The following is a 27,286-nucleotide window of genomic DNA, read 5'->3' as shown; positions in this document are numbered from 1 at the left end:
AGGGAAAGATTATGGCTTTCGTAATCTTGCACCCACACACATATATATGCTTTTTTGCTACTTCTATATATCTGTACATTTTATATGTATACACACACACAAGTAAAGTGTGGGCAAAAAGCAGACTGAATAAAACAGAAAACCTATGGACAGAACATTAGGGGTTACCAGATGTTTTGTCAGTGGGAATGGCTTCACTGATTGCCTTGCCAGAGAAGATGACAACCAGCTACTTGGCCACTTTCTGTCCACAGAGATTCTGTTTTGAGAGAGGCCAAGAGCGAAAGAGAAGTGGAGCTGGCAGCTCCTTCTCTGGGAACTGGTCTTCCCACTGACTGTCCTTCCATTCCCTCTGTGCCAACAGCAACAACAGCTGTAAGATCAACTTTCCAGGGTTTTTGTCTTAGGTCACAATTCCAGATTAATTGTTTTGACATTTCTGTGTGACACCAGCAGTTAATTCTGCCTATGCTACTGGGACTCCGGTAGCCACATCTGTGCTACTGTAAGATTGCTGAACTAATAGATGAAGTATTTATTTTAGTTAACATAAATATAATCGATAAATAATAACAACAACAACAGCAGCTTAACTATGCAACTTATTGCCATAGGATGAAGTGGATAACAAATGTTTGCATGGAATCAAAAAGGAAATAGGCACATTAATTGGAGAAAAAAATCAAGGTTGTATTAAATACAGAGCTATTGCTTCCATATCAAGAAGCTCCTGAGTGACAAATTGATGAAAACTCGGGAAACATACCAGAAATTTTCCATATGCCTGTTTTTATCCTCCTAAGGCATCTGCCTCTGTTAGAGACAGATTAGTGGAGATCATGGGCCTCTGATAAGACCATTGCACGTTTATGTTGTTAATAAATAGAGGACCCTAAATCTTCCTGATTTTTCCTCTGTTACGCACACATGAAGCATTTCTATATGCCTGGCCTTAAAAAAAAGATTTATCAAGAAAAAATGTGGACCTAAAACATGGCAGGGGGGTTGCAACTAGATGATCTTTAAGGTCCCTTCTAAACCAAACATTCTGTGATTCTGTTATCCTATGACAAATAAAACCAATATGGAAACTTTTATGGCACAAACCAAGTATACATCAATCTTACCACTCACACGAGGTCTTAACGTTAAAAATAGCTGTTGAGTCCAAAACAAGTCTGAAAATAACTTTTCTGGAATCCAGATTAGGGAAATTATCTAACCCAAATGAAACCTGAGCGCCCTGCAATGCGCTGGGCAGACCGGAGGCAGAACACCCTGGAGAGCTTCCGAGAGGGAATTATCAGGAAAAATAATTTCCGGTCTTGCAAATTCCCAGTGTTGACGAAGTGGCAACTTACTGGATTCGCAGTGTTTCCCAGTGAATCCTGGCTCACAGAAGCAAGCGCCGGTGACCGGATCACAGCTACTGTCACTGTTATTGCAGACACACGTGTTTTCACAGCGCTGTCCCCAATGGCCACTATTGCAGGCTGCAACGTAAAATGGTATTTACATTGAGAATTGACTTTGAGCTCGCCTAATGGATTATTTTACATCTAAAGGAGAGAACAGAAAAGATGCAAAATAGACCCTTTTGACACAGGAGCTCTGGACTAGGCTCTCAGCTGCAGCATGGGGCACAAAGCAATGGAAATAAATACAATTTTGGACTATTTATTTCAGCTGAAAATAGGCAGATATTATGCCATCTACATAAAGCTAATCATTTATAGTCAATCCATATCAATCAATCCATGGTCACAAATGCATAATTTCATGGAAATAAAATATCAGCTACTGACTCACTTAGCAAAAACCTGCATAACCAGAATAGCTAATAAGTAAAACAAGACAGATTTGTGAGCATCCTCTATATTTTCCTCAAAATACTGGGAAATGCAACAGGGCCAGACAAATCTCAGAGTCTTTGTTAAAGCAACTTATTCTAAAAATCACATAACAGTGACACGATTACGACAATGTACCACAGCATCTCTTCCCTTTCTTGTAAGGATATAGATGAAAGTGCTAATTAGGGCAACAGAAACCTGCTTTTGGAGTTGGGCATCTGTTTCATGCCTGGTCTGCAACAGGCGAAGAGCTGCCATCCTGAGACATCTCTGCAAAACAACTTTTCTCATATCTTTTCCTGAATAGTAAGACAAGCTTTTCTTTGCCATGGTCTCTTGATTCTTTAGACAGCCTAGGGAGTTACGGAAAGCCATCTAAATGGCTCTACACATTACCGGCTGGTTTGATTTTTAAAATATGCATATTGGTGGAAAGTTCAGATTTTCCCAGAGGTTTCTTCAGTACTGAGCTTGAGAATCCAGGTCCAAAACTTACTGCTGTCAACACCGGCAACTGGTTTATATGATTTTATGTGTTTAAGACCAAGTTTAGAAAGAGGTTTGTATTCTGTTGGCTTTTTGCAAGAGGGATCAGAATGAATCAAGCAGAAAAGACACGAAACAGGAAAAGGAAAGAATAAAGCAAGATGGCTTAACATTTATATGGTGCTATCCAAAAAAAGGCAAATCTGCACTCTTACATGGCTATCAATATGGAGAGCGATGCTAGAGTCAACAGAAGGATCCTCTGCTCTTCCAGAGAACAGAATTTCTCCCAGCACTTATATTCACAAGTTAAGAAGTGACCTTAAGACACATGACTGTACATGCCACTCACTTGTTGAATAAATCTCCCCAAAACAAAATGAAAAATTGAGAATTAATCTTTAAACTAATCTGCAGAGAAAATGAAAAACAAATCTGTCTGTCAGTCAAAATGCTGACAGGACAGATGGTATTGGGCAAAAGGATCTATAGTGTTGAAGTAAGAGCTTATATCAATACTTTGCGCTTCATCAGCCATCTATTTCAATACTTTGAACCTAGATAATTAAGGATTATAACCACCCAGGCTGTGCAACCCATAAACACACAATTTCAGAAGCAATAAGATTAGCAAAAGTATATTAAAAAACTGTAATAGACTAAGAACAAACAGAGCTGGTTCTTACATTTGCAGTTAAGTCCCTGGGAGATACTGTGTGCCCTGTGGAACAAATACGCATTTGACTTACGGTGTTTGCAGTCAGGACCAGTCCAGCCAGGGGAACATGTGCACTCTCCAGTGACATGGTGACACTGAGCACTGCTGCTACAGCTGCATAACAGCAGGCAGTTTTGTCCGTAGTAACCATCAGGGCAGGCTGTAAACAGATGAACAGACTGCAACTTCACCTAGATAATAATTCAGGCACGGACTGATCTTTTCAAACAAGACAGCAACAGCTTGCCCCCTTAAACATGCATTATCTGAATCCAGAAATCAAAACAGTAAAATGAAAGAAACATCTGTAATTTGTATACTAGGTGTCTGGGGCTGAGTCCTGTAGAGGGGGAATAGCTTGAGTGACTTTTGGGTACTTCTGCACGTTAGGATCAATCAGTGGAAGGAAAAAAGTGTGCTAAGCACAGCTTTGTCAAAAGCTATTTTGCTACTAACAAGGAGAAAAAAATATGCCACCAGTGAGGTCTTGCATGAAGCAGTCCTGCCCCGAGAGCCTGTCTATACTGCCAGCACGACAGCCATACCCAAGCAGCCTTTAATACCAATACACTGGGTATGGACTCATGCCCTGGTAGCAGAGGCCAGTTGCTTGAGCATATTCTCATGGTCTGTGGTGGATCTGCAGAGTTAGCACTGATACTACTCCTTTGTCCTCACTACTATTTGATCCCAAGATCCTAAATTACATACATCTAGGAGTGTTGCTGCAAACCTAACCCAAGAGTGATGCTATATGGGCCAATTGGTCAGCACCTCTCACCAAGCAACCAGGATTGTAACGTAAGTATTGTGGCTATTAAACTTTGTATTTCTAAGTAAATATTGCCATAAATTAAGTCTAATGATAACATTGATTTGCAATGCAATTTAGCTGGTCATCTGCATTTATCTGCAATCTCCCTCTGGAAAATCCTGTCAAATCCAATCTGGAGAATTCCCGAAGTCGAAGGATACTTTATCTTGGATCAGCGTGTCTAATGTAACAAGCACCTAACAAAACAGCAAGAAGATAGATATCAAACCATAACCTGAATTTTTAAACCAACTTTCTTTTCACAGGGAAGGCTGATGTGAGGACTTACGCGCAGAGCAGGATGCCCCGGTGTAGCCAGGGGGACAGTCGCAGGCTCCAGTTTCTCTGTTGCACTGGCCCCCGTTGGCACAGGGCTCACAGAAGGACTGGCAGTCTGGTCCCCACCGGTCGGCTGGGCAAGCTAGGAAAGAAAGCACCCGATATGCTCCCAGTGCCATTTTCTGTTTCAAGGCTACTATAGATTTCTGCTGTTACCTCGAAGAATTTAAAAGAAATAGCAAAAACTAAGCTGGATAAAGGATTGTTATATTACGTCTATAGACATATAGCGCTTTCACAGTAACCTTCTGAAAGAGTCAACACGCCTCTGTACTGCAGCACAGAACACATCTAAAGAGAGAACCAAAGGCTCTCCTCCAACCCCTGTTGCTGTGTGTCTGGTTTTTTGGTTTGGTTTCTGATACAGTAACATCAGGAATATTTGGACATATCTGAAAAATTAACCACTGCACTCAGCAAAGGAAACCTGCCATGGACAATAATCAGCAGCCAGATGTAGGAGGGAAGGGCTGCTGTTGTACTTCTGGTGGCCCGAGTGGGGGTCAGGATGGTCATACAGTCCAGAAGGACTGGACGTGAGGTCAGCTTCACCTCCTTCGCCAGGTTCCTGCTCTGCAGAGCAGTGAGTCACAACCTAGGTCGGTCCACCCTGGGCAGATGCTCCTCAGGTGTGCAACAGCCAGAGCTCTGCAGGTGGAAGAGGGCCATCCCACGGCCCCTTGGCAGTTCAGTGTCCCTGAGGCTTTTTTTCATCTCTTTACTTAATTACCCACAATAATGCTCTCCATTTAATTCGTTTCTCTGTGCCGGGTCCCTCACTTGCTGCTTCAACAATAGCTGTATTTGGCTATGGCCCTTCGACAGCTTCTGAGGCACGTTGTGTGCACATGGCGGCATGGTCCTGAGCTCTGCTCTGGGACTCAGAGCTGCTGCAATGCCCTGGTGTTGCTGCCCAACTTGTATAGACCCAGCCCAGGATACAAATCACTATTATTAATTGGAGCAGAGAGACAGGTCAAGGTAACTGAATCACATCCCCTCCTTTCAAACGACCCCATGTGATGGATGTCATATCTTCTGCACCAAGGATTATCCTTTACCCATCCTGCAAATGAAGCCTATTGCGCTGCAGCAGTTTGGGTGGGAAACAGAATAATTCCGCTTCTTATCATGTCTGTCAAAACAAGACACTCACCACCATAGCCCAGCACCAAACGCACCTTGCTCACACGTAGCACCAGTCTTCCCAGCTGGGCACATGCACTGCCCCGTCTTCGGGTCGCACGGTGCTTCCCTGCAGCTGCACCTCTGCTGGCAGTTCACCCCGAAGCTCCCAGGTGGACAAGCTGCTCAAAAGAAACCCAAAGACATGGTTAGTATAAAGAAGCATTACGATTAAGAGGCAGCACCATGAGCAATTTTAAACTGAGCCGTGCTGGTAGCAAGTGATCTTTATTAGCATCAGCGTCTCAGCGACCCGTGGTCTGTAATTTACCGCAACAGAACTCTAGAAAATCTGTGCCTGAAGCTTTAAAAGGAACTACAGTTACCTGGATAAACATTAGTTTTACTAACTGGCCTCAGCCTTGTGCCTCGACCTTTGGAAGCAGAGTGACACAGGCTCCAAATATCAGTTTGGCTTCCGTGGGGAACTGCTAACCAGAATCAACAACAAATGTACCTTTTCTTTGCAACTTTTATATCTGAACATAAGTTTCCTGACCAAGCTTTCCCATCCAAAGTGTACCTCCCAGGGAAACATGCAGTGAGTACCTACATAAATGGCATTTTTCTCCATGAAACCCAGGTGGGCATGGATGCTTGCAGACTCCTGTCTCATGATCACACAAAACATCAGGAGGACAGTCGCACCTCAATTTGCAACCAGCCCCATAAAAGCCAGGTGTGCACTCTGGAAAATGTAAGTAGGCACAAAAACGTATAAGAAGAAGGAAGAGTTAAGAAAATTGAACAAAAGTCAGAAAATAATTTGGCAGAAATTTGCAGAAAATCTATTATAATGAACATTTTAGAGCTGCCGATACCCAACTGTAAATGCTTATTGAACACTTGCATGGACATTTCAAAGAGGTTACTGCTTAAATACAACCCAGAAACAGAGTGGCAGAATACTTCAGGATATATTCAATTACAGCCATTACAGAATTACTCTTCTTATCTGTCTGCACCTTCTGCTGCTCTCTGCCTTGGTGCAAAGCCAGTGCTGGGTGAGGGATGCTCTCCCCCAGAACTGAGCACGTCACCATGAACGCTAAAGATATTAAACATCATCATCACTATTCTTCTCCCCCCAGAACTAATGTCATAAATCCGACACGTTCCTGCCTGCCCAGAGAGGAATCTGAAGGGAAAATCTTTATTGTGTTACTCCATTACTGTCTGGAGAGGGCTACTGAGACATGCAAACATGAATGCGGAATACAATTCTCTTTGAACTACTCCCAAAAAACTACAAAGAATAAGTTGAATTCAAAGCCCTGCAACTCTGAAGGGAAAGCAGCATTACCAAAACCATTTACAAATAATGCTGCTGCCATAAAGCACAGGTTTTGTTACTTATTTACTGCCTGTGTGAAAAAAGGGAAGAACAAAAGTGAAAACTCCCACAGTCTTCATTATTTAGGGTTGTATTAGAACTGTTGTCATTTGATCAGGCTAAAACTCCTGCATTTTTAAGCTGTATTCCCCTTGATGTCCCTCTAAGCTCTGTGATATCAGGGCACTCATGGAGTTTGCTGCATGAAAAACCACAGACAAAATAATTAGCAGAATATGAATATATTAGTGCCAGCAGCAGCCAAACAAAGCAAATGGGAGGAAGAATGAGAAATAATGCTGGGACAAAGGAATAAGCAAACACATTGAATCTGTCTTTCTATTATACCTTTCTGGCACTTTTTGCCGTGATAACCAGGCTTGCAGGTGCAAGTCCCGTTCCTGGCGCTGCATTCCAGCGTGTGCTCCTTCACGCACTGACACTCCTCCGAGCAGCCAGCTCCGAAGGCCCACCTGGGACAGGCTGCAGCCAGATGAAAAGGAATCATTAGCTCTGTAATTATGCATGAGGTCTTCGAAACTGCACACTGCTGCAGAAGGCAACTGCTGCAGAAAGCAAAACGTGTGTACTTTCAGCAAATACATCCACGTTCCTATGACAGTGCCTATTAATGTGTGGGCGTGTAAAATATTGCTTGAAATGAAATTAATTATTTAATATAGAAATCATGTAAACTATATGTTGTGAATGAAGATCTGGCAAGAAGCAGAAAGGTTTCAAAGCAAATTTAGTTAAGTTTCTGAATGAAAAATATTTGGATCCACTCCAAGACAAAAACTTTCATTAAAACAAAAAAAAAAAGCAAAAAAACCCAATTTTCCGTCTTGGATAGATTTTATGAACAAAACCCATAAGTGCAAAGGAACTTGACCATCTATTTTGTAACATTGTTGTTTCGAACCTTTTCATTCCCATTCAACATCTTGCCCTCATCCTGCCCCAGCCATCCCTGCTCCTCAGTTCCCACTCTAACCGTACCAGCAGCCACTAACTAGCTCCAACCAGATTTTAACCTCATCAACACTCTTAATGTTAACCTGCCCATCCCAAGCCAACCCAACCCAACCTATAGTCCTCACCTTTGTGCATCAGTAAATCTCAGTCCTTACAGCAAAGATTAATTGCTAGAGGAAAAGATTAATGAAGCTTCTGGGGCTTCTCAGCACATGTCAAAAGTCATCTCCTCCTGCTGCTCCCAGCTCATTGCAGAACCCAAACCCTTGCTTATTTTATACGCAATACAGAACCTTTTTAAGACTGTTATGTGTGTGTTAAATAAGCAGATCATAAAAATTCTGGGGACTTACTAAGATGGCAGAAGCGCCCGTAGAGCCCGGGGTCGCACAGGCAGGCTCCATAGAGTCTGTGGCAATAGCCGTTGTTGGCGCAGTTGCACGGTTTGTTACAGTTCTTCCCAAAGAGGCCTTTGGGGCAACCTTTGGAGTGCAGAAACACAGCAAGGCATCAGCTGCCGAGTATTAAAACATCAACACCAAATCAGCTCTCTTTTAGTTGACACTACAGAAAAGACCACGCTGGTGTGTCACTGACCTGGGGCTCTGGGCAGTCCATCCTTACAAGGCACTCTTTCTCTCACCCTCTGTCTTGCCGATTATTTAAACAAAAACAACTGCAAGGGATTTCGCCCGGTTACAGTACGTCTTGCAGAATGGAAACTGTTCTCATTTCATAGAATCATAGATTAGAGTTGGAAGGGACCATGGAGGTTATCTAGTCCAACCCCTGGCAGTAAGCAAGGACATCTTCCACTACATCAGGTTGCCCAGAGCCCCATCCAACCTGACCTGGGGTTGGTCCATTTGGGTCCCTAAGATTTACTCCACACAACTACATCTAGATAGAAACAAGGGGAAAGAAGCAGCCGTGAGACGAGGGAGCCGTACCATCTTCACAGAGCTTGCCATGCACGCCGGGCGGGCAGCGGCACTGCCCCGTCACGGGGTCGCAGGAGCCTCCATTCTGGCACTTGCAAACGCTGGCACAGCCTCTGCCGTATGTCCCAGGAGAGCAAGCTGTAGAGAAAGCAGGGAAGAAGGATGGGCCAAGCCATCCTTTCCCTCTGCTGGAAATTAAGAGAAATAAGACTCCAGTCATCAAAATCCAGCAAGGAAGGAGTCCCTTTAGTCAAGCAGGTGCTAAACAAAGTCATGTTCTTTCTATACAAGGTAATACACATCCACCTAATATTCAGTAGGCAATTTGAAAAGGACACCTGAATTAAGCAAGCTTACTTATGTGAAGTAGCATGTGATGTATTCAAATTCTCCCTTGCATATGCTCCCTTCCACACAAGGCATGAGGCTCAAAAAACATTGCCTATGAAGTACAAAGCTTAACAATCGGAGCACAGTTTTGAATATTTGGAGATTACTATTTTTAAACATTTTTTTCCCTCACAAATACTATTATAAAAATAACACTGTTTTTGTAACATAGTCTCTTAAATTCCCCAGATGATGATGGCAGAAATGGATCCACAACAGCACAGGATTCTTTCCTAAAGCCCTCATCATTCCAGAGCAAAAGAAATTGTGAGATGAAGCCTTGCTCCACTGTGCACAGTCCAAGCAAGCTGACTAAATACAGTTGCTGGAGTCATCTGACTTAACTGACGTTTTATCAATGTACATTAAGAAACTTGACATTTCACATCAATTTTCATTTGGCTTCTTTGATGCATTATTACAGAAATTTAGTTCCACTTTTCTCAACTGTTTAGCTTGCCCTAAACCCATGAACTATGCTGTATATTAAGAAAAGGAGAGAAAAGAGTGAAAGCAATCACAGGTGGCTAATTCATATAGATGATATATTGTATTTATCACTATCAATGCCTACTTCCATCAGACTGCAGGTTTGGCTCAACAACACAGTCCCATTAAAGTTCTTTAAATTCCAGAAGTGAATTCCACCAGATTACAGGCATGGATATCTACTGTAAATATAGAGCAAAAATTTTATTATTATTATTTATGAAGTGAACTAAAGAATTTGTATCCTATCTTGAATTTTTTATAATCTATCCTGAACCACTCGAGCACCATGAATAGAAGGAAGAATTTCATAACTTGATAGCTTCAACTGTCTGAAGAAAACTAGAAATTATAATTTTTATCCTCTTTATTCCTATTCTTGCAGCTCTCCCCAGTGTTCACAAACCAAACCTACAATCAGTCTCCTAAAATAACTACGTGCAAGCTGTTGGCTTCAATCATGTGCTGTTTCCTTCCATATTTCTGTCCTTGTGATGATGCCTCCTATGCAATCTTCATGGCGATTAACCTGAAGATTGCTGTCTACCGATGCTAAGTAATAATTCTTCATCACCTATTTGTCTCATCAGTGACAGCACAGACTTTTTGAGCATGATGGGCCATCACGCCATAGACCGTGAAACGGAGGGACCCATCTCAAATGCCCAGAGACTGCTGTGTGAAGTCTTAGACAAGCAACACAAGTTTTGCTGAACTGCAGATGAAGAACAGTGCGTGGTAAGAAATTGCCACTCTGTCTTTCCAGTTGGTTTTGACAAATATTTTTGAACCAGAGAGATCTTCTCCCCGGAGGCAGGAACAAGAAGAGTACAAAGCTATTACAAAGGGCACTGGCTAACTTGGCAAGAGAATTCTAAAAAATACAATTTCCAATATTAAAAATTAATCATCCCAAGAAACGTATGCTAATAAGTAAGAGAATGATAAAAAAAAAAATGAGGCCCAAGTTCACCATCACAAGAAGGAGGGAAAAAAAAAAGCAACATCTTGGGATGCTATAAAGGAAAAATCAACTTTAGCATCTATATCCACCCAGATTGTCACACCACCTGCCAGGACAGACTCCTGCAAGTCAGCGAGGCAAGACATGCAGCAAAGCATGGCAGGCAAACCTTGTCACTTCTCAGCAACAGAGCAAATAGGAATGAACACCAACACAAATACCCAGGGAAGGGGTACTGTGCTGTACTGGAGGGCAGAGACCTCGCTGTTTGAGGTATCCTTTAGCATCCCTTGCAGTTTCTATTTAATGTTACCCGTTACAATAAACTTTGGATCTGTCTATGAGGCAGCTGTGCTCCTTAGAGAGCTTTACAGATTAAAAGTACAACAGGCTATTCCTATTTCCTATCTGCAGTGTCACAGCACTAGGACAAAGTCCCCCCTTTCAAACACGCTGTACTCACTTTCGTTACAGATAATACCAGTCCACCCAGGGGAGCAAACGCAGCCGCTGTGTTCACTGTTACATCTGCCTCCGTTCAGACAATCCTCACAGCTCAAGCTGCAGTCATTGCCAAAAGTGTTATCAAGGCAAACTGAAATGAAAGAAATATAGAAGCTTTATAGAGCATCCAGATAAAATACTTTCACAAGCTCTTGCCTAACATTCCAGATGCACAAGTATAAAAAGGGACCTGCACAACACTGACAGACTGGAAAAAAAGTGTTCACATTGTTAGCGTTGGTGTTGGTAGTAGTTCAAATATCACCGAGTCATCCCAAATGGAGATTCTCAAATGTTCCTCTTCAAATTTTAGAGTCCAAAAGGAAGCTGTGACTTTAGCTGGAATTTACTCCTTTAAATGCTGTAATTCTCCATCAAGGAGCACTTTAAACTACTTTTAAGAGCAAATATTTTGCCTTCAGAAAAAGTGAATTTGCACCTAATGCTTAATAATACTGTATATAATCAAAAGTATTGCTTGGGAGAGAATCTCCTTTTCTCCTTGCTAGGCTCTCCTTTTTGTTCTTCTGTTGCAGCAGGTGGATGCGTTGCTATTCAAGCACAGTCCAGTGATATTTTCAACAGCCTAGTTTGAGTGTCATTGTGGGAAAACAAAGCATAATACACATTTATCACTTTTTTTCTTCATGGATATGAAAAAAGGGATAGTTTATATGGGAAACCTCATATGAAAATGCATTCCTCCCCCACCTTCTTTTTCCCCCCCATGCACTCGAATACCAGCACACGCAAGTGCACCCTCAGGTTCTCTCTTTGTGGGGTCTATTGAGAAAGACCCAGAACATAAATGTCATTCCCTGCTAAAATATCTCATTGACATTAAGAGCCTACCCACACAGCCAGTTTATTGCCTTCGAGGCTTTATGGCTGTGGCTGGAGACCCTTTTGGAAGGGGATTTTGAACAACACCTGAAAGCGAGCTGGCAGGTTATTTCAACTAACAGTGCTGGTTTGCTTCTCATCAGGAATTTTCTATATGAGGCCAGATTTCCTCTAGGTCTCAGCACCCAACTGTTCCTTTTTCCGAAGCTGAACAAATGCCCAAGCTTTCAGGGACGTTCAGAATCTCAGTGTTCCCACTTGGAACGGGTTACAAACTCATACTTCAGGAGAAGAACACGGATTGCCATTAAAAACGTCATGCTTCTACACTAAAAAGTCATTCAAGCTATAGAAAATACTTAATTACTTGTACCAGCTTATTGTTAAAGCATGGGGTTTTTATAGTATAGATAGCTGCACAAAAATAAGTCTGAAAGTATAAGGAATAAATTAATATTTGGGAGGTAAAAGAACTCACTAAGCCATAAAGTTTTTCATTTCTCCATCACCTTTTCCTACGAACCATCACGTGCTACAAAGCCTCAGCTTTAGAAGTGCAGATGCTCAGCTATGACTGATAACACTCAAATTCATGTGGCTAAATATAAATAAAACATGCAAAAAACTGGTCAATAAATATTTGATTGTGGTTTCTAGGCCTGATAATTTTGCCTGTGGTTATCTCATTTATTATTTCCCCAATCGGTTATCAGTGTCGTCAAGTCCGGCTGGATGCTATGTGATTTGGGAGGTTTTAACAGTTTTGTTCATAAAAAGAAGTTAATTTTTTATTACAGCCAAGACCAGTTCCTGATTTTTGCCTGTAGGGCACAGTCCTCGGATGAGTAATTAGAGCTCATATAAAAATCACAGGACATACATAACAAAAATAAGCAATCTCATTCCTCCCTGGGCACCCACCAGCACATGCTGCACTCATCAGAAAGCAAGCACCGGGTTTCAACTCGCAATACTATTTAAGTGGTGAAGTTTACACCTATGGGTGGAAAGACTGAAGTAATGCAAAGTCCAGGTGGGGTGCAGAGCTGCTTTGCACCCACTCCTGTGCCTCTGCATGTTCACAGTTGTGCCAAGCCCTCTGCCTGAGCTCTAAGTGGATGGGTCTGTGCTTTTCCTGGAGAACACGCCCAAAGCATCACAAGGGATCTGAATCTCCAGAAGGTCCTCCATCCCTCCGCCCCTCCACTGCCCCAAACTAAGGACACACATATCTTAAGCAAAAATCCCTGCAATTATTGCAAAAGGCCTTGTGCACAGGCACCGTGCCCTCACACCCCTCTTTCCTAGCTCCAGGAGAAAGGGAGCGTTTCCCAAAGGCTTGTTCTCAGTAGAGCAGCTTTGGCGGACTTTTGTGCATTGCAGGAACCCACACAATCCTCTCGCCCCCGGAATGAAGAGGATCTCTTTGTTGCCTCCGGGGCTTTGTGCAGACACCCTGTTTTCCCAAGAAGCCCCCCACCCCTTGCTTGCTGCACCACTCACTTTTCCCCTGCCGCCCTCCGCAGCCCTCCCCACCACATCCAGGCAGCAGCATCTGCAACCAAGGAGCCTCCCTGTTCCCAAAACATGTTCCATTTGGAATGGGACATGTGGCAATGTCTCCTCCCTGCTGGTGTAGGGGACAGGCAGAAAGCAGGATTGATGCCCACCCCTCCTCTGCTCCTCCTGACAGCTTTAACCCAGCCAGCCCAGCATCACTCTTGCCCCGAATCCTCTTTCCAAGATTATTTCCCCCATTTGCTGTGACAGTTAAAAGCAATGCTTGTTCACTCACCGACCCTGTGCACCAGGCTGAGCTCTCCTCGCAGGTCTTCATCATCATAGAGGGAACTGAGCGCATAGCGAAGGAGCTGGGGGGGACCTCGGAACTGCAGCCCTGGAGCCCCTGCCAACCCTGCTGCCTCCTCCGCATCCGCGTCCTCCCCACCTAGGGCTGACACACACAGTGCCATCAGGAGCTGGTCCAAGTCTTCCTCTGTGACACTTTCCTCTCATTTACTTTTTTTTTTTTATTATGCTGGTAGATTTTCCAGTTACACCCCTGTGCAGTCTGCACAGCAGTCACAGCTGATTCATTTTCTGATCTTTATACAGAGTTTCTGCTATCCAGAAAAAAGATAAAAGGGTGGGGGGGAAAAAAAAAATTCCCTTCCCTTTCCTTTCTTCTGGAGGTAAACTCCGGTCCTGGAGAGTCCAAAAAAAATTAAATGGAGAGTTTAATTTTCCTCAGTTGAAGTTTGAGATTATTTTTAGCTAATGAAGGTCATTACTCTAGCTCATTTTGGAGATGACAAATGTAGAGTGAGCCTGGCTGTCCAATTTATTTTCAGAAAAACTAGAATTTGAGCTTTAAAAGGATGGGAAATCAGTTGGCTTTCTTTTTGGAGTTGGTTAAAATATCAAGCTCTGTGCAAGATTTAGCAGGTTCTAAATTTGGTTATAAAATTAAGTTGCCAGGCTAAACTCTACTGGTGATTCTGGATTTCTGCCAGCCTAACGCCACTGACTTTAGTGGAAAACTTGCCTTCGTTCATCAAAGCAGAACCTGGCTACCTTTTTTCCACAGGATGTTAAACTTCATCAAATAGTGCAAGAAAACTGTCAAAATAGTATTTATTTCTAAAACACAAGGTTTACGTTTTCAAACATGTCCAAGGGATTTAAGCATTCATCTCCCATTAATCTTTGTCAAAACCCATTACTTGAAGATGAATTTGGGATCCTCATGTTGCACATAGCTCTACCCTGGCCACATCTAGAGATGGCTCAAGTTGGGCTCCCAAAGATCCCAGGATCTGTGAAAATCTCAGTTGAATTCACACTGTAAATCAGTGGGAAATACTCAATGACCTTCAAGATACAAAAATAACTTACCGACGCAGGACCGCCTGTTAACACCAAGGCTGTAACCCTCCTTACACGCACATTCGTACGACCCCAGAGAATTAACACAGGAATGGTCGCAGTTGCCATTATCAAGATGACATTCATCCACATCTAGAAAAAACAGATATAAATGTTGATTAGGTGCAAGTACCTCTCCTTGTGGCTGACTGCATCTGAAAAATTATTCTGCACATAAGAACACCTGATTGTCTTAGTACTTTGGGGCTCTCCGTTTCTCATTAGTATTGGAGATATTAAAACATTTCAGGGCAACGTTGAATGGATTATTTCACCTATGTTTTTCTCTCAAGTGAAAACAGCTGCTTTAAGCTGTTAAATTCAGTTGATCCCTTGGTTATTTAGAGGGCTCTCCTTTTGTAGAATAGTCTTTAACACACATCAATACACAGCATCCACGGAGAGAGGAGGAAAAATTCCTCTCTACTGCCTCATCTCCCACAGCCCCACTTCTCCATGACGAAAGCTGGGTTATTATTGTATTCCAGCCTCATAAAGTAGAAACTATACATTTGCAAACCTTAGCAGCAAAGCTGGCATATGGTCACAGATTCTCTTATTAGGGAAGTGTCCACAAAGCCACGGGATGAGCTCTGACAGCATTTCTTCCTCCCACTGATGTGTTTAGTTAAACCAAGCCACCGGCCTCAAAGGACTCACCGTCACAGGAGCAGCCATCGGCGTTCAGCTGGAACCCCGCCTTGCAGGCACACTCGTAGCCGCCCACATAGTTGATGCAGAACTGGGAGCAGCAGGACTCTCCGGTCTCACACTCGTCCAGCTCTGAAAGGAAGGGGCAGCTCGTTCAGCCCTCGGACACAGTCTGAGCTGCTGCCATGGTTTTGTACTTTTCAGCACACGCCTTTCTACATCTTCCTCTCCCTTCACCTACGTAAAACACTGAGTCCTGACAGCAGCTGTCTTCTACTTTCTTCCACATCACCTAATACCCTTTTTTTCCCATCTTTTTTGCAAGCTTTAGCTACCACAAGGTGACCTACAAAACAGACAACGATTAGGTCTCACCTGCCGACAAATACCATCTATGTACTATTAATCTACACTTAACCATTTGGATTTTTTTACATTCAACCTTATTCAATGCAAGCTAACAGTGAAACAACGTTCTAATCCAACAACACATTTGCCGGCCATCAGCAGCCTGCTATATGAAATTGTAGTTTTTGATAACTAACTGCCCATTGCCTTATCCTGCCCTGCATCCATCCGGAAATTGGTATCGTTGACACCACTGTTGTGGTGATGAGATAGGAGAATCGAGCTGTTATCTTTTCACTGCAGGCTTTCAGCTGATCTCAGCCCTCGCAGCCTGCTGAGCAGGTCGGTGGCCGTTCAAGGGCCACCTTGTCAATGCTGAGTCTGCAAAAGGCTTTTGAACGTTACTCCAGACGAGCAGCCGCAGATGGGAAAGGTCAGTGTCTCAATTAACCTTGGAAGGAGTACCAATGTTATCAGGAAACACCGACAGGAGAAAGAGGAGAAAGAAAATGTAATTAATCAATGGAGGTGAGGAGGTCAGCATAAAAATGATTAATGCAGGTTATTTGAACAGGGAGTGTTCTCCAGAGCTGTCACAAGCTGAGCTCCTCTGTGGTATGTTAGCCAATGCCTTGCTCTGGGGTCCAGCAACAGCCTCTTGTCTGGGTAGAAATGTGAAATGTGTGTCCAACAAAAAGGAGATTTTTGCTGTGAAGAACAGCTTTTCATGTCCCCAGCTTTGGCAAACCCTTCCCCTGCACTCTCACTCCCCTCGCTGTGTCCAGAGCAGCCGCCTCCCTCCAAAATCTCCATCAGCAGGTCCCTGTGCAGAAGCCTGCTCTGCCTCCTCTCATCCACACACAAAAAAAACCTGAGTAACCCACCCCACCCCTGCCAGGCTCTAGGCCCCGATCTGCCTCCCCGACTGTCTTTCTTTTGCTTTTTAAGCTCCAGCTTCAACCACCCTTGCAGACCTCAGTACTCCCCTCCTCCCCCTGGCACTTGGCTTTTTTTGTTGCAAGACTCTTTTTGTCTGTAATGCATCTCACATTCACCAGAGCTCCCGCTCTCCACTTCTCCTCACGTCTTACTACACTGCTGTATGATGCCTGCTCCCCGCCCCCTCTTGGCTAGTCTTTAAAATTTTGATGGCACAGCGACAGTAAGTCTAAACCAGAACGAGATACAGTTTGCATAGCAAAAGCTGTAAACAACCAAAAAAAAAAAAATCACATCATAAAATCGTTTAAAACATGAAGGAATTTTTAAGCTCTTCTCTTGAGATAAAAACAAATCTAAGTCTATTGCTTTCACTTCCTAAGTGAGACTTCTCACAGCCAGAAGTCCCATCTCATCACTGAGCAAATCTGATGGAAATAGAGCAACTTCCATAACGCAGAGTGGAGTTTGAGCATGAAGCGCTTCAGAACAGCAGTGCTACCACTCCCAGACAGAGTCAACCCTCTTCCCAGTCACCGGCTCAGGAAGGGATGGAAAAAAAACTCAGCCAGGTGATGCTTGGGCTGGACACAATGAGACACAGCCACTGGTGATGCACCGAAGTGTCATCTTCCATTTGAGAGGCAGAACTCCTTCCCCTCACTAATGAATAATCCCAGCAAACACGCAGGGCAAGGCAAGCCAGAGCAGCAGCTGAGGAAGTGCCAGAGGATGGGATTAATTAAAACTTGGAGGAGAAGGGTAGGGGATGGGAAGGTGTTTCCTTGAGTGACAGCTCTCCTGCAGGCTCCCCTTGCAGAGAGACCTGCCACACCTCCTCCCTCCTCCCGCAGAGACGTGGCATTTGCTGTGAATTACCTGTGCAGGTTTTGCCACCAAAATCGAGGCGATAGCCGTTGTCGCAGGAGCAGCGTGGACCCACAGTTGTATGTTCACAGCGGTGAGAGCAGCCACCGTTGTTGTCCTGGCAGCTATCAACAATTTCCATTTCGATGCCTTGCAGAGAAATAAATCAAAAGGATGTTAAAAAGCCAGCATGGGAAGAGAGTCACTGGAGAATAAGTCTTCCATAAAAAAGTATCCAGAAGACGACTGTTGTAGCAAGAAATATAAACTCAGCTCCTACACACACCCAAGAGCAGCACGTTTTGGAGTCACTGAACTCCGGGTATTTGTCTCCTTGTGTCATAACACTGGATGCTCTCGACTTGGGTAACGTGAAGCTGGCTCACCGTTTCAGCAGTCTGCCTGCTACGGGAGCATTCACAGCCTTCCTGAGATTCATCCTTTGTTTGAACCTAATGCTGAGCTCCTGCCATTGTCCCAGAGGAGGAACCCAGCTGGTTCATCTCAACCCAGACTGCTTCTGCGTTCCAAAAAGCAGTTTTTAGTTTTTAGAGTTGGGTTCTGAAACATCCACCAAACAAATGCCTTGAAATTTTCATAGCAGGGGCCTGCTGCCGAGCCTGACACCTAACCTAAAGCAAAACAACCTGCAGGTTTTGACCCTTCAAGGGCACACACAGCAGCTCCTCCGCTGAGACTCTGTCCCTCTACAATTAAGACGGGGCAGTGGTATGATGCCATCGCTAGCCCCCTTCGTTCTGACAGACCAATGGACAGTCCTCACAACATTTTGACCAGGTCCAGTGGAAACCCTCACAGAGGAAAGGGAACATCTGTCCATCTCATTCCCACCATTAAACAATTAAACATCACTAAACGATTTCTTTAGGTTGAAAAGAAAATATAAGGTCAGTTATAAAATTTCCCTTGAAGAAATAGCCACATTGTCTTGTTGCAGAGCTATTTACAGAGGAATTAATTTCCCATACCTACGCAGAAGAATTTAGAAACACGCTCCCTAAAGGAGCCATTGTACTTCCAGAAACACCCCAGCTCAGTGGCAGCCATCAGATCAGGTACAGAAGGATGGTGTTTCCCCACTGCTGTGGCTCACGGACACACCTGTGTTGGTGGCTCTGATCCCTTTTTGTGTCCCCAGGGAGCAACCCGCCTGCTGACAAGAAATGTAAGCCTATCTGGAAGAGGGTATAAATTCAGAGAACAGATATGGAGAGCTACATCTCCTGCACAGTATGATTATTTGTGCCGGGGAGAAGCAATCTAGTCTCCTGCTCCATGTGCTAAAGCTGGGATTAAGGAAACTCAGCAATCAAATGCAGAATCTTACTTTATACACTATCTTCATAATTTGTCTCAGTTCTTCATCAGTAAAACTGGAATAACAGCTCTTCCCTATGTCTCCAAGGAAATGAAATAATAAACAAAGATTGTAAATTGCTCAAACACTGGCATAATCCTGATGATAAATATATGCAGAACGTTTTTATTTTTATTGTTTGTTCTGTAAGATTGTGTATAAGGCACAGAGAATCACCATCCCCAGAGATCTGCTGAATATTGAGAAAAAATATTGTCAGAAAATCACAATGAAATCTAAGTGGTCTAAACCACTTTTTTATCCCCATAACAGATCATTTCGTGTCTATATATTGATTGCATTTCCTCCACTATTGCACTACTCACAGTTCCACATCACCTATGAAATAACTCTCCAGGACGTCTCTCACAGAATTGTTTTTTGGTTTTAATGTATGTTAATGCTTTGAAACTGATTTTCATCCTTAATAAGTATTTCTACACACACATTCTTCAAGAAAGCATTCATTCTCTAGCATGCAGCATATTTTCCTAAGGAAATTCTGCTGAAAGTTCTTGCACAGTATTATTAGATTGAATGATCTTTGCCCACCTCTTTGCTAAAACAGGTCATGCTTTTGTCTGCGTTCCAGGTCCAAAATAACACCAACTCTTCCACATAACCTCCTTTGTTAATCTAAATTTGCCCTCAAGGACAGCGAGGGATCACTTATCAACTAACAGCGCTGGGAGTCAGCCCCCTCCTCAAGAAAAGCGTGTCGATTATGAAACCCCGCTGGCAAGAGGCAGGCATGTGGGGGGAGACAACAGGGCTCAGCATGATTTTGTTTGGGAAATTCTAGTTGTTCAAATATTTTTTCCATCCCCAATCTTGCTCTTTTTTTTTTTTTTTTTTTTTTTAAAGCGTCTACTTAGCGCTCTCAATAAACACAGAAGACACCTAAGTAAACCTAGACAGATACAGACAAGAGCAGCACATCATGTGGGTTTTTGTCTTTTTTTTTTCCCTCAGATCTAGCATACAATAAAAATGGGAGAAGGAGGGCAGGAATGAATACATTTCATAGAAGACCAATATTTTGGTAGCTCTGCAACAGAATTCACCAGACTCTGAAGATAAACCAACAGGGCTATTTGCTCGTTGAAATGCAGTAATTAAGGTCTGTGAACAGAGGCTTAGGAATGTATCAACCTGCAAAACCAGCAATAGCAGAAGACGAAGAAAATAGCATTAAGCTTGAGCTTTTGCATACATTTATTTTGCTGGGAGTGCTAATCCAACTGAATTAAAAATGAAGCATAGCAGTTTGCAGATAAGAAATGCATAGGCTGAAATGCATAGCTGTGAAAGTGTCACTTACGGTAGCACTGCTTTCCATCAGCCCCCAGCTCGAAGCCGGGATTACAGACACAGGTGAAGGACCCCAGAGTGTTCACACAACGATGAGCACACCTGGGCCTCTCTTCTGCACACTCATCAATGTCTACAAAGCAGAGAGAAAGGCAGAGACATTCATTTGGAGATTAAAACAAAAAAAATAATATTTTTCTACACGTACATGGCTGTATTTCCAAACATCCACTGAAAAGCAAATCCTGATGTTAGTCTACAAATGACAGCACCTGACAAATCCTGTCAGGATTCACTGAACTCACAACATTATCCTCCAAAATAATTTTTTTTTCTAAACACCAGTGACCTTGAACCTCTCATTTTGAATATTTACAATATAAAACATTATATTTACAGCATCAGGCAGAGCAACTTGGTCATTATTCCTGTGAGACGAGCAATGGCAAAAGAAGTCACAGGAAGAACTCAGAAGTCCTATTTCCCAATGCCCTAAAATTATCACTAGGTCCTCAATGCCATTATATTTAAATTAACAAAGCAGAAAATAGCTGATTATTTTCTGAATGTCAAATGATTTGGATTAAGTGGTGTCTGGGTTTCATCAGGTATGATGGAGAGATCTTCCCTGGCACATCCCTGAATCCTGCAGCTTCCTCTACAGAAGCCCAGCAGGGAGGCACCTCCTCTAACCAGAGGAGTTTCATCCCACCTGTAAGAAAAGAAAAAAGGTGAAGAGCTGTAGGTGGGGAGACTGTTCTTCACCCTGTCCTCTGTCAAGCAGTCTGTTCTTCTACATCCATCTTCCTAAAATCTCACAAAAATACTTTTAAGGAATAATTATGGAAAAAAAAGCAAAGCAAAAACTTATACTCAATGCTGCTGCTGCGGAGCACAGCTGCAGAAAACACCAGCCTCTGCACAAAGACGGGTGTTATCTTACACATGGCAAACCCCTGCCTGACCTCCTGCTATGTCTCTTGTTCTGACATTTCGCTTGCAAAATACAGATAATTCATCGCTATGATCCTGGGTCAGTCTCGCACACAGGAGAACAGTCCGGTGTGCAGCTCCTCACCTTTTACCACAGCAAACCACTTCCTAAAAGGTTTTTTTTCCTCCATACGTACGGCTGTAACCAGTGCCATACTCATGGCCCCTTGTACTCGAGCACAAGTAGCTTTATGAATGCAATCGGCCTACTTGCAGAAAAAGGCCCCAGGCAGTGCAAACACCACACACCGACTCATGAAAATTTCAGGAGAGATGACAGCTTCTCTGAAGCAGCAATGGGAGTAGCTGCTGTTTGGAATAAAATGGCTTATTTCTCCTTTTTCTGTTTGGAACAAAATGGGTTATTTCTCCTTTTTTCTGTAATTAGTTGTCACTCTGCAAGTAGGGTATGTTGGCAAATGCTGTAAATGTTCTTTTCTCTTTTTCTGCTTTTTGAAATAGAAAAATAAAAAGTTGGAAAACGGAACCACAGCCACCATCCTGCACATGTTTCTCCATATCTTGTAAATAGAGCTAATAGCTAAAGCATGACACTTTAGTTGCCCTTTGTCTCTTCCTAGTTCAGTTTTCAACGAGTCAAATACCAGCTTGGATTTTGCAAAAGATGTTGATTAATTTCTAGGAAAAAAACCCAATAATTCTATAACCATGGTAAGACATGATGCTTAATGATTCAAATGACTGTTGCCATGAGGTCAGCAAGAAAATTTGTTCCAACATATAACATTGCACGTTACCTAGTACTTTAGTTTATACATAAATTAACAGAATTGTCAACATGTACCCAAGAAAAAACGAGAAACACACTTAGTATTAAGCACACTGCTGTTTCCAACTACTAATCCTCAGTGCAGTGTCAACACTACTTGAAAATACTTTGCTTTTCCAGTAACTGTACCCACGAGTAACCCCAGTAAGAGAGGGGAATCACTGAGGTGTGCAGTGCTACCCACAGAAGGGTTTACAGGCAACTGAGTACAGTACTCAGGGTAGGAAGTAAGTATTTACAAAAGCACCCAGTACTCCGTATAGGTAAAACAAAAACTTAAGTATGGGCAAAAATTGTGGCCAAGTTTTCAAAAGGAAGAGCTTAAAATTATTGTCTGAATAAATACCCTGATCCTGACAAGGCTGGTAAAAAGTCCACAGGTGCTCTGCACTTCTTAAACTGGTAAACTATCTAGCTTCCAAGCATCATATTGAAAGAGAAAAGCAGGTATTTTGGTCTCTAATTCCCCCACATTTCAGGTCAGAAATGCTTGAGATCCTTTTGAAAATCCCAGACTAAATACAGGACTTTGGAATTCAACTTTTTAAGCTCCTCTCTTTGGAAATCTTAGACTTCATGATTTCTTCCTTCACAGTAGTTTCCCTATTAATATGGAAACAGTTCTCCAGCTAAAAAGCCCTTTGAATTCTAAATAGGTTTACAGTGACCTGGTTCAGAGTGTTACTTGAACCAATTTTCCAGGAGCTGTATCTGGGGCATTATTTTAAAGGGACCCTACAAGAATAACATTACAGCATCTGCAAATCTGGTTGCTAGAAAGCATGATTTAAGAGAACACAGAGTAATTTTCATTACTAAAAATGGTCCTTCAAGCCTATTGGCTGACATAAATATTACAGAGAGAACTGCTGTTTCAAAATCAATACATATAATTGTATAACGTATTCCTTTCCATTCAAAGCTCAGTAAGCCAGAGCACTGATTAATACCTTTCTTCCCAATACCTAGACCACAGTTTCTTACCTAAACAGGACTTTTTTCTGCAGAAAGATAATGCCCTGGATGACACTCACACTTTGCAATTCCTCTCTCATTTTGACAGATTTGTGAGCATCCTCCATTCCCACTTGTGCAGGGGTCTATCGCCGAAACCAATTAGAGCACACTGTCAACTTAAAGGTCACGGTTTTGTCTGAAAATGGTCCTACCTGCCACTGTTACAACTAACAACGAAGATTACTGTAGCTGTAAGAGATTAGACTGAAAAAAAAAAAAAAAAATGACAGGATTTGGTGTCTAGTAAAGCCGTTGTTTTTCTATATGCCGCTGAAGAGCATTTTTCATTGAGCAGCAACAATGCTTTGAACAGTGGGAAACCAGGCTTGTATTGCACCTTGGAAGCAGGACAAGAAAAGTACATTTTATCCTTATTTTGCCATAACTGAGCAGATTTCAAGAGCTGCTCTAAACAATAGCAATTAGCATTCCAGTATGTGTGAACCCATAAACACATCCAACAGTGGAGTTCGCCATGGAACAATGTGTATTTAAAAGTCTCTAGAGGAAATAAATGCTGAAGGGCCCCGAAAGACCTCTTTCAGTCTAAAAACGTATGTCATTCATGCTGTACGTCATGATTTTTTTCCTTTTTTTGAAGAATAACATACCATTTTCAAGGATAAGCCACTCTAAGTGGCAAGTACTTAGAAACACATTTATGAAGTGCCTACAGAAGTCTCCACCTGAAATATCTCACTGTGTTTTATGGATTTATTTCAAGGACACATACCTGCTGGAAGCATACTGACGTGTTTGCCCAAATAAAGACTTTGCACACATCAAACCAGACCTACTGGGACTGCTTGGACATGGCTGATTTGGGTTAAGAGCCAGATTTTTCATCCCAAAATCTGATACTCTGCACAAGGTTGAGGTTTCAGTTGGGAGTAACAGTTACACTGACGTGCTGGTGAATAACACTACGTAGGTAAATTTGGAAGATGTCTGAAAATGTGTCCTCTAGAGTCCTGCTTAGTTTCAAATAAAGCTTTTTAAAAGTTAAGCCTATTTCCTAACAGTTCCAGCTCTAATTCACTTTTAGTATTTTCCTAATTATTTTCCAATCTGAGACATTTGACCAGTATTCCTCACTTGCCTCCAGCCCATCTCCTTCAGTGGCTGTCTCAAGCTCTGTACAAGTCAAGTTCTATCAAGGCACCAGGAAGAAAGCCAACATCAGATCAACAGCACTGGCAGTGGAGTCAGGGTTTCCATAACCCTGGGGAAGGGTTGAAGGTGTTTTCCTCTAGACCTTGCTGCTTTGCTCTTCCCGTGGTTAACCACACAGATATGTATAGTTACTCAGGAGAAGGGAACAGGAAAGAAAGACGGTATTTTATACTGATACATTTAAATATGGCATGGGCTTTTTCGTTTCCTCCAATTTTTACTTTTCTATGTAGCCAGTGGCACCTGGTGCCACTGTTTGGCAGAGGAGGATGTTGCCCCAGAACACCTTCAAATTTCCTTCTTACCTCCTGCCATCTCCAGAACATAACCGTTCAAATCTGCAGGCTGAGAATTTGTCTTGACAGTATTCTTAAAAACAAAAACAGGCAAAAACCCCCCAACAAAACCCAACACTGTTAAGAATGTAGAACTGAAGTTTTCTGTTGGACTTTCAATATGACTGGCTGCAAATAGGTTTCCAAGGGACAGCAGCACTTCATCCTATGTGACACTTTCAAAGCTGACAACTTCGCTCTGCGGTTTGACAATTTGTGGTATTCAAAGGATTTAGCTTCAAGCAAGAACTTGTTCCTTACTGAGTGAAATATTGAGTTATTTGCTGATTTTTTTTCCTATTTGGTTAAATTAAATGAAATCACTATCAAACAGCATCTGTTAAACCTGTATATTATAAACGTTTTTCACAGCACCTAAAGCTCTAATTTGAGAATTATTACAGCACAGAGTAAAACTTGTAATACTCCGTGACATGACAACAAGCAAACAACAAATTACAGGGTAGATGTTAGCAGAACATAGTAATTTGTATAAAGATAGCATCCTTGGAAGTCCTTAGACAAGATAGAAGTTTGTAAAGGAAAGATCTTCAGGACACAAGGCAAACACTGATTGACTTGTTTTCCATTGATACATCTGTTCCTTCCTGTCATAGGCAGGTTTCAGGAAAAGCTAAAAATAACTCCTTTGTGTTCTTTTTCCTACACATTTGGCTCTTATTGTTTGACTTTAGTATATAACAGACTCCATCCTACGAAGCTCTATTCCAAGCTGTTAAACACTATGGCAAAAAAATTTCCTGGAACTGTTTCATTTCCTAGATGTCCCAGGACATTCAGGGACCTCATCTGAAAAAGCCACGGTGATGCATTGATCTGGGATGGCAGCAATATTCTTGGTGAAGTGTAAGCATGGGCTCTGCATGTGCTGTGGACCTTCCAGACCTTCACTGCAAGGTTGTAAAGAACAGGGTCTCCAGTCCTATCTTCCATGACCTCTAGAGCACCTAAAGAGAGAGAGTTGGCCCTTGACAAGTTAATTTTCTTGCTCACAGCAACCATGACTTTACACTGGAGAAAATATAGAGTGGTAAAGAGTAAAATTTCATTCTCATGGCAGGGAAGGCGAGGGAGGGAAATAGCACTGACTTACAGAAGGGAAACTCAAAGAGGCTTGAGAAAGATACTTGTTCTTGCCACTCTTGGACAACCCAATGGAGAATTCACTCTAGCACACCTCCTGTATCGCCCACCCTCTTATACAAGTATCACAGCCACTGCTCACCACATCCATACATGTGTCACCCCCAGAGCAGGTATCTCACCACTTCATCTGATGCCATCTGATCCCATCGCTTGCCTCCAAGCTAAAGGTTGCACCACCCTGCTAGGCTTGGCTGTTTCTGTACAGCCTTTCAGGCCTATGGGGCGCAGCAGTAGCTCCCAAGGAATCAGTGAGGATGACTCCACACCTGCAGCACAGCTACCCCTGCTGTAGTAAATAACCTCATGACACTCTAGTTTCTCTGTCCAAACTAGCCATCCTTTCTGGATGGAAATTAAAAGCAGCTAGGCTCACCTCCTGCCACCTTTTCTACCTAAAACATCTCTAATTGCCAACCCAAATGTATTCACAGCCACTTTACAGAATCACAGAATGATTTCGGTTGGAAGGGACCTTCAAGATCATCTAGTTCCACCCCCCTGCCATGGGCAGGGACACCTCCCGGTAGCCCAGGTTGCTCAAAGCCTCAACCAGCCTGGCCTTGGACACCTCCAGGGATGGGGCATCCACAGCTTCTCTGGGCAACATTATTTATCCTAATTTGTTCCTGTAAAAATCTTGTCCACCAGCCTAACTAACACTTTAGTCTCCCAGGTATTTATTTGCTAAGGTATTTATGGGAGAAAAGCATGGGTGACAAACTGCTGCCTTCAGTGGGTGGCTGACCCTCATCAGCCCCACAATGTGAGGGAGCAAACAGCAGACACCTGTGAGGTGGAAAAACCTCCCCCATGAGGGGACTGGCCCTGCTCCTTTTGCTGATGGGCTGAGCCAGAGCACAAAGTGGCCGAATGTCCTGGTTTCAGCTGGGACAGAGTTAACTTTCTTCACAGCAGCCAGTGAGAGGCTCTGGTTTGGATTTGTGCTGAGGAGAAGCTGATCACACACTGATGGTTCGAGCTGCTGCCAGGACAGTCAGGGACTTTCCAGTGTCTCTGCTGTTCCAGTGCCTGCAGGGGCAGGAGAAGCTGGGAGGGAGCACAGCCCCAGTTACTAGCCCAGGATTCAACCTCAGGTTTAGAATTGAGACTCAAAGCAGCCAATGGTCTATTCCATATCATACACATCATGCCCAGTAGATTGGTGAGGCTCTGTCTGGAAGGGCGCTCTCTTACTCCGGGTTGTCTCCCTCCGGACCGCTCCCCTCTCAGGGTCATCTCTGTATCTCAGACACTAAGTTATCTCCGTTCCGGGAGTACAGTTTTGGGACTCTCCCTGCTCTGGGATCATTAGCTGGGAACAGGCTGAGCCTTGGTCATTGTGTGGTGAGAGGTATCACTGTGTATCACTCATTTATATATTTGTCTATATTACTATTATCATCATTATTATTATTTCCAATATTATTGTAGTTTAATTATTAAATTGTTTTTTATCTCAACATGAGTCTCTTTTCCCTTCACCCCTCTGGTTCTCTCCTCTATCCCCATAAGGGGGGAGGATGAGTGAGTGGCTGGTGTGTGAAAATACCCGAAAACC

The 27,286-nt window shown here is 42.9% G+C and overlaps 1 protein-coding gene across 1 annotated transcript in view; it reads right to left on the bottom strand.

Annotated features, from left to right (window-relative positions):
* Positions 1 to 27,286, bottom strand: part of MEGF6 (multiple EGF-like-domains 6) — a gene marked incomplete at both ends in the record, with an annotated part of 44,636 nt that overhangs the window by 16,043 nt on the left and 1,307 nt on the right. Inside the window, 13 exon segments of the mRNA XM_010078901.1 lie at positions 4,161 to 4,292; positions 5,392 to 5,517; positions 5,949 to 6,083; positions 7,077 to 7,211; positions 8,057 to 8,185; positions 8,654 to 8,782; positions 10,951 to 11,082; positions 13,630 to 13,782; positions 14,730 to 14,852; positions 15,420 to 15,542; positions 17,577 to 17,714; positions 20,264 to 20,386; positions 23,002 to 23,136. Coding sequence (XP_010077203.1) covers positions 4,161 to 4,292; positions 5,392 to 5,517; positions 5,949 to 6,083; positions 7,077 to 7,211; positions 8,057 to 8,185; positions 8,654 to 8,782; positions 10,951 to 11,082; positions 13,630 to 13,782; positions 14,730 to 14,852; positions 15,420 to 15,542; positions 17,577 to 17,714; positions 20,264 to 20,386; positions 23,002 to 23,136 — 1,713 coding nt within the window.

This window comes from Pterocles gutturalis, unplaced genomic scaffold (assembly GCF_000699245.1).
Source record: "Pterocles gutturalis isolate BGI_N339 unplaced genomic scaffold, ASM69924v1 scaffold22168, whole genome shotgun sequence".
In the NCBI taxonomy this organism is placed as follows: domain Eukaryota; kingdom Metazoa; phylum Chordata; class Aves; order Pterocliformes; family Pteroclidae; genus Pterocles; species Pterocles gutturalis.
The sequence above is the reverse complement of the archived record's forward strand: the minus strand, read 5'-3'. Positions and strand labels throughout refer to the sequence as shown.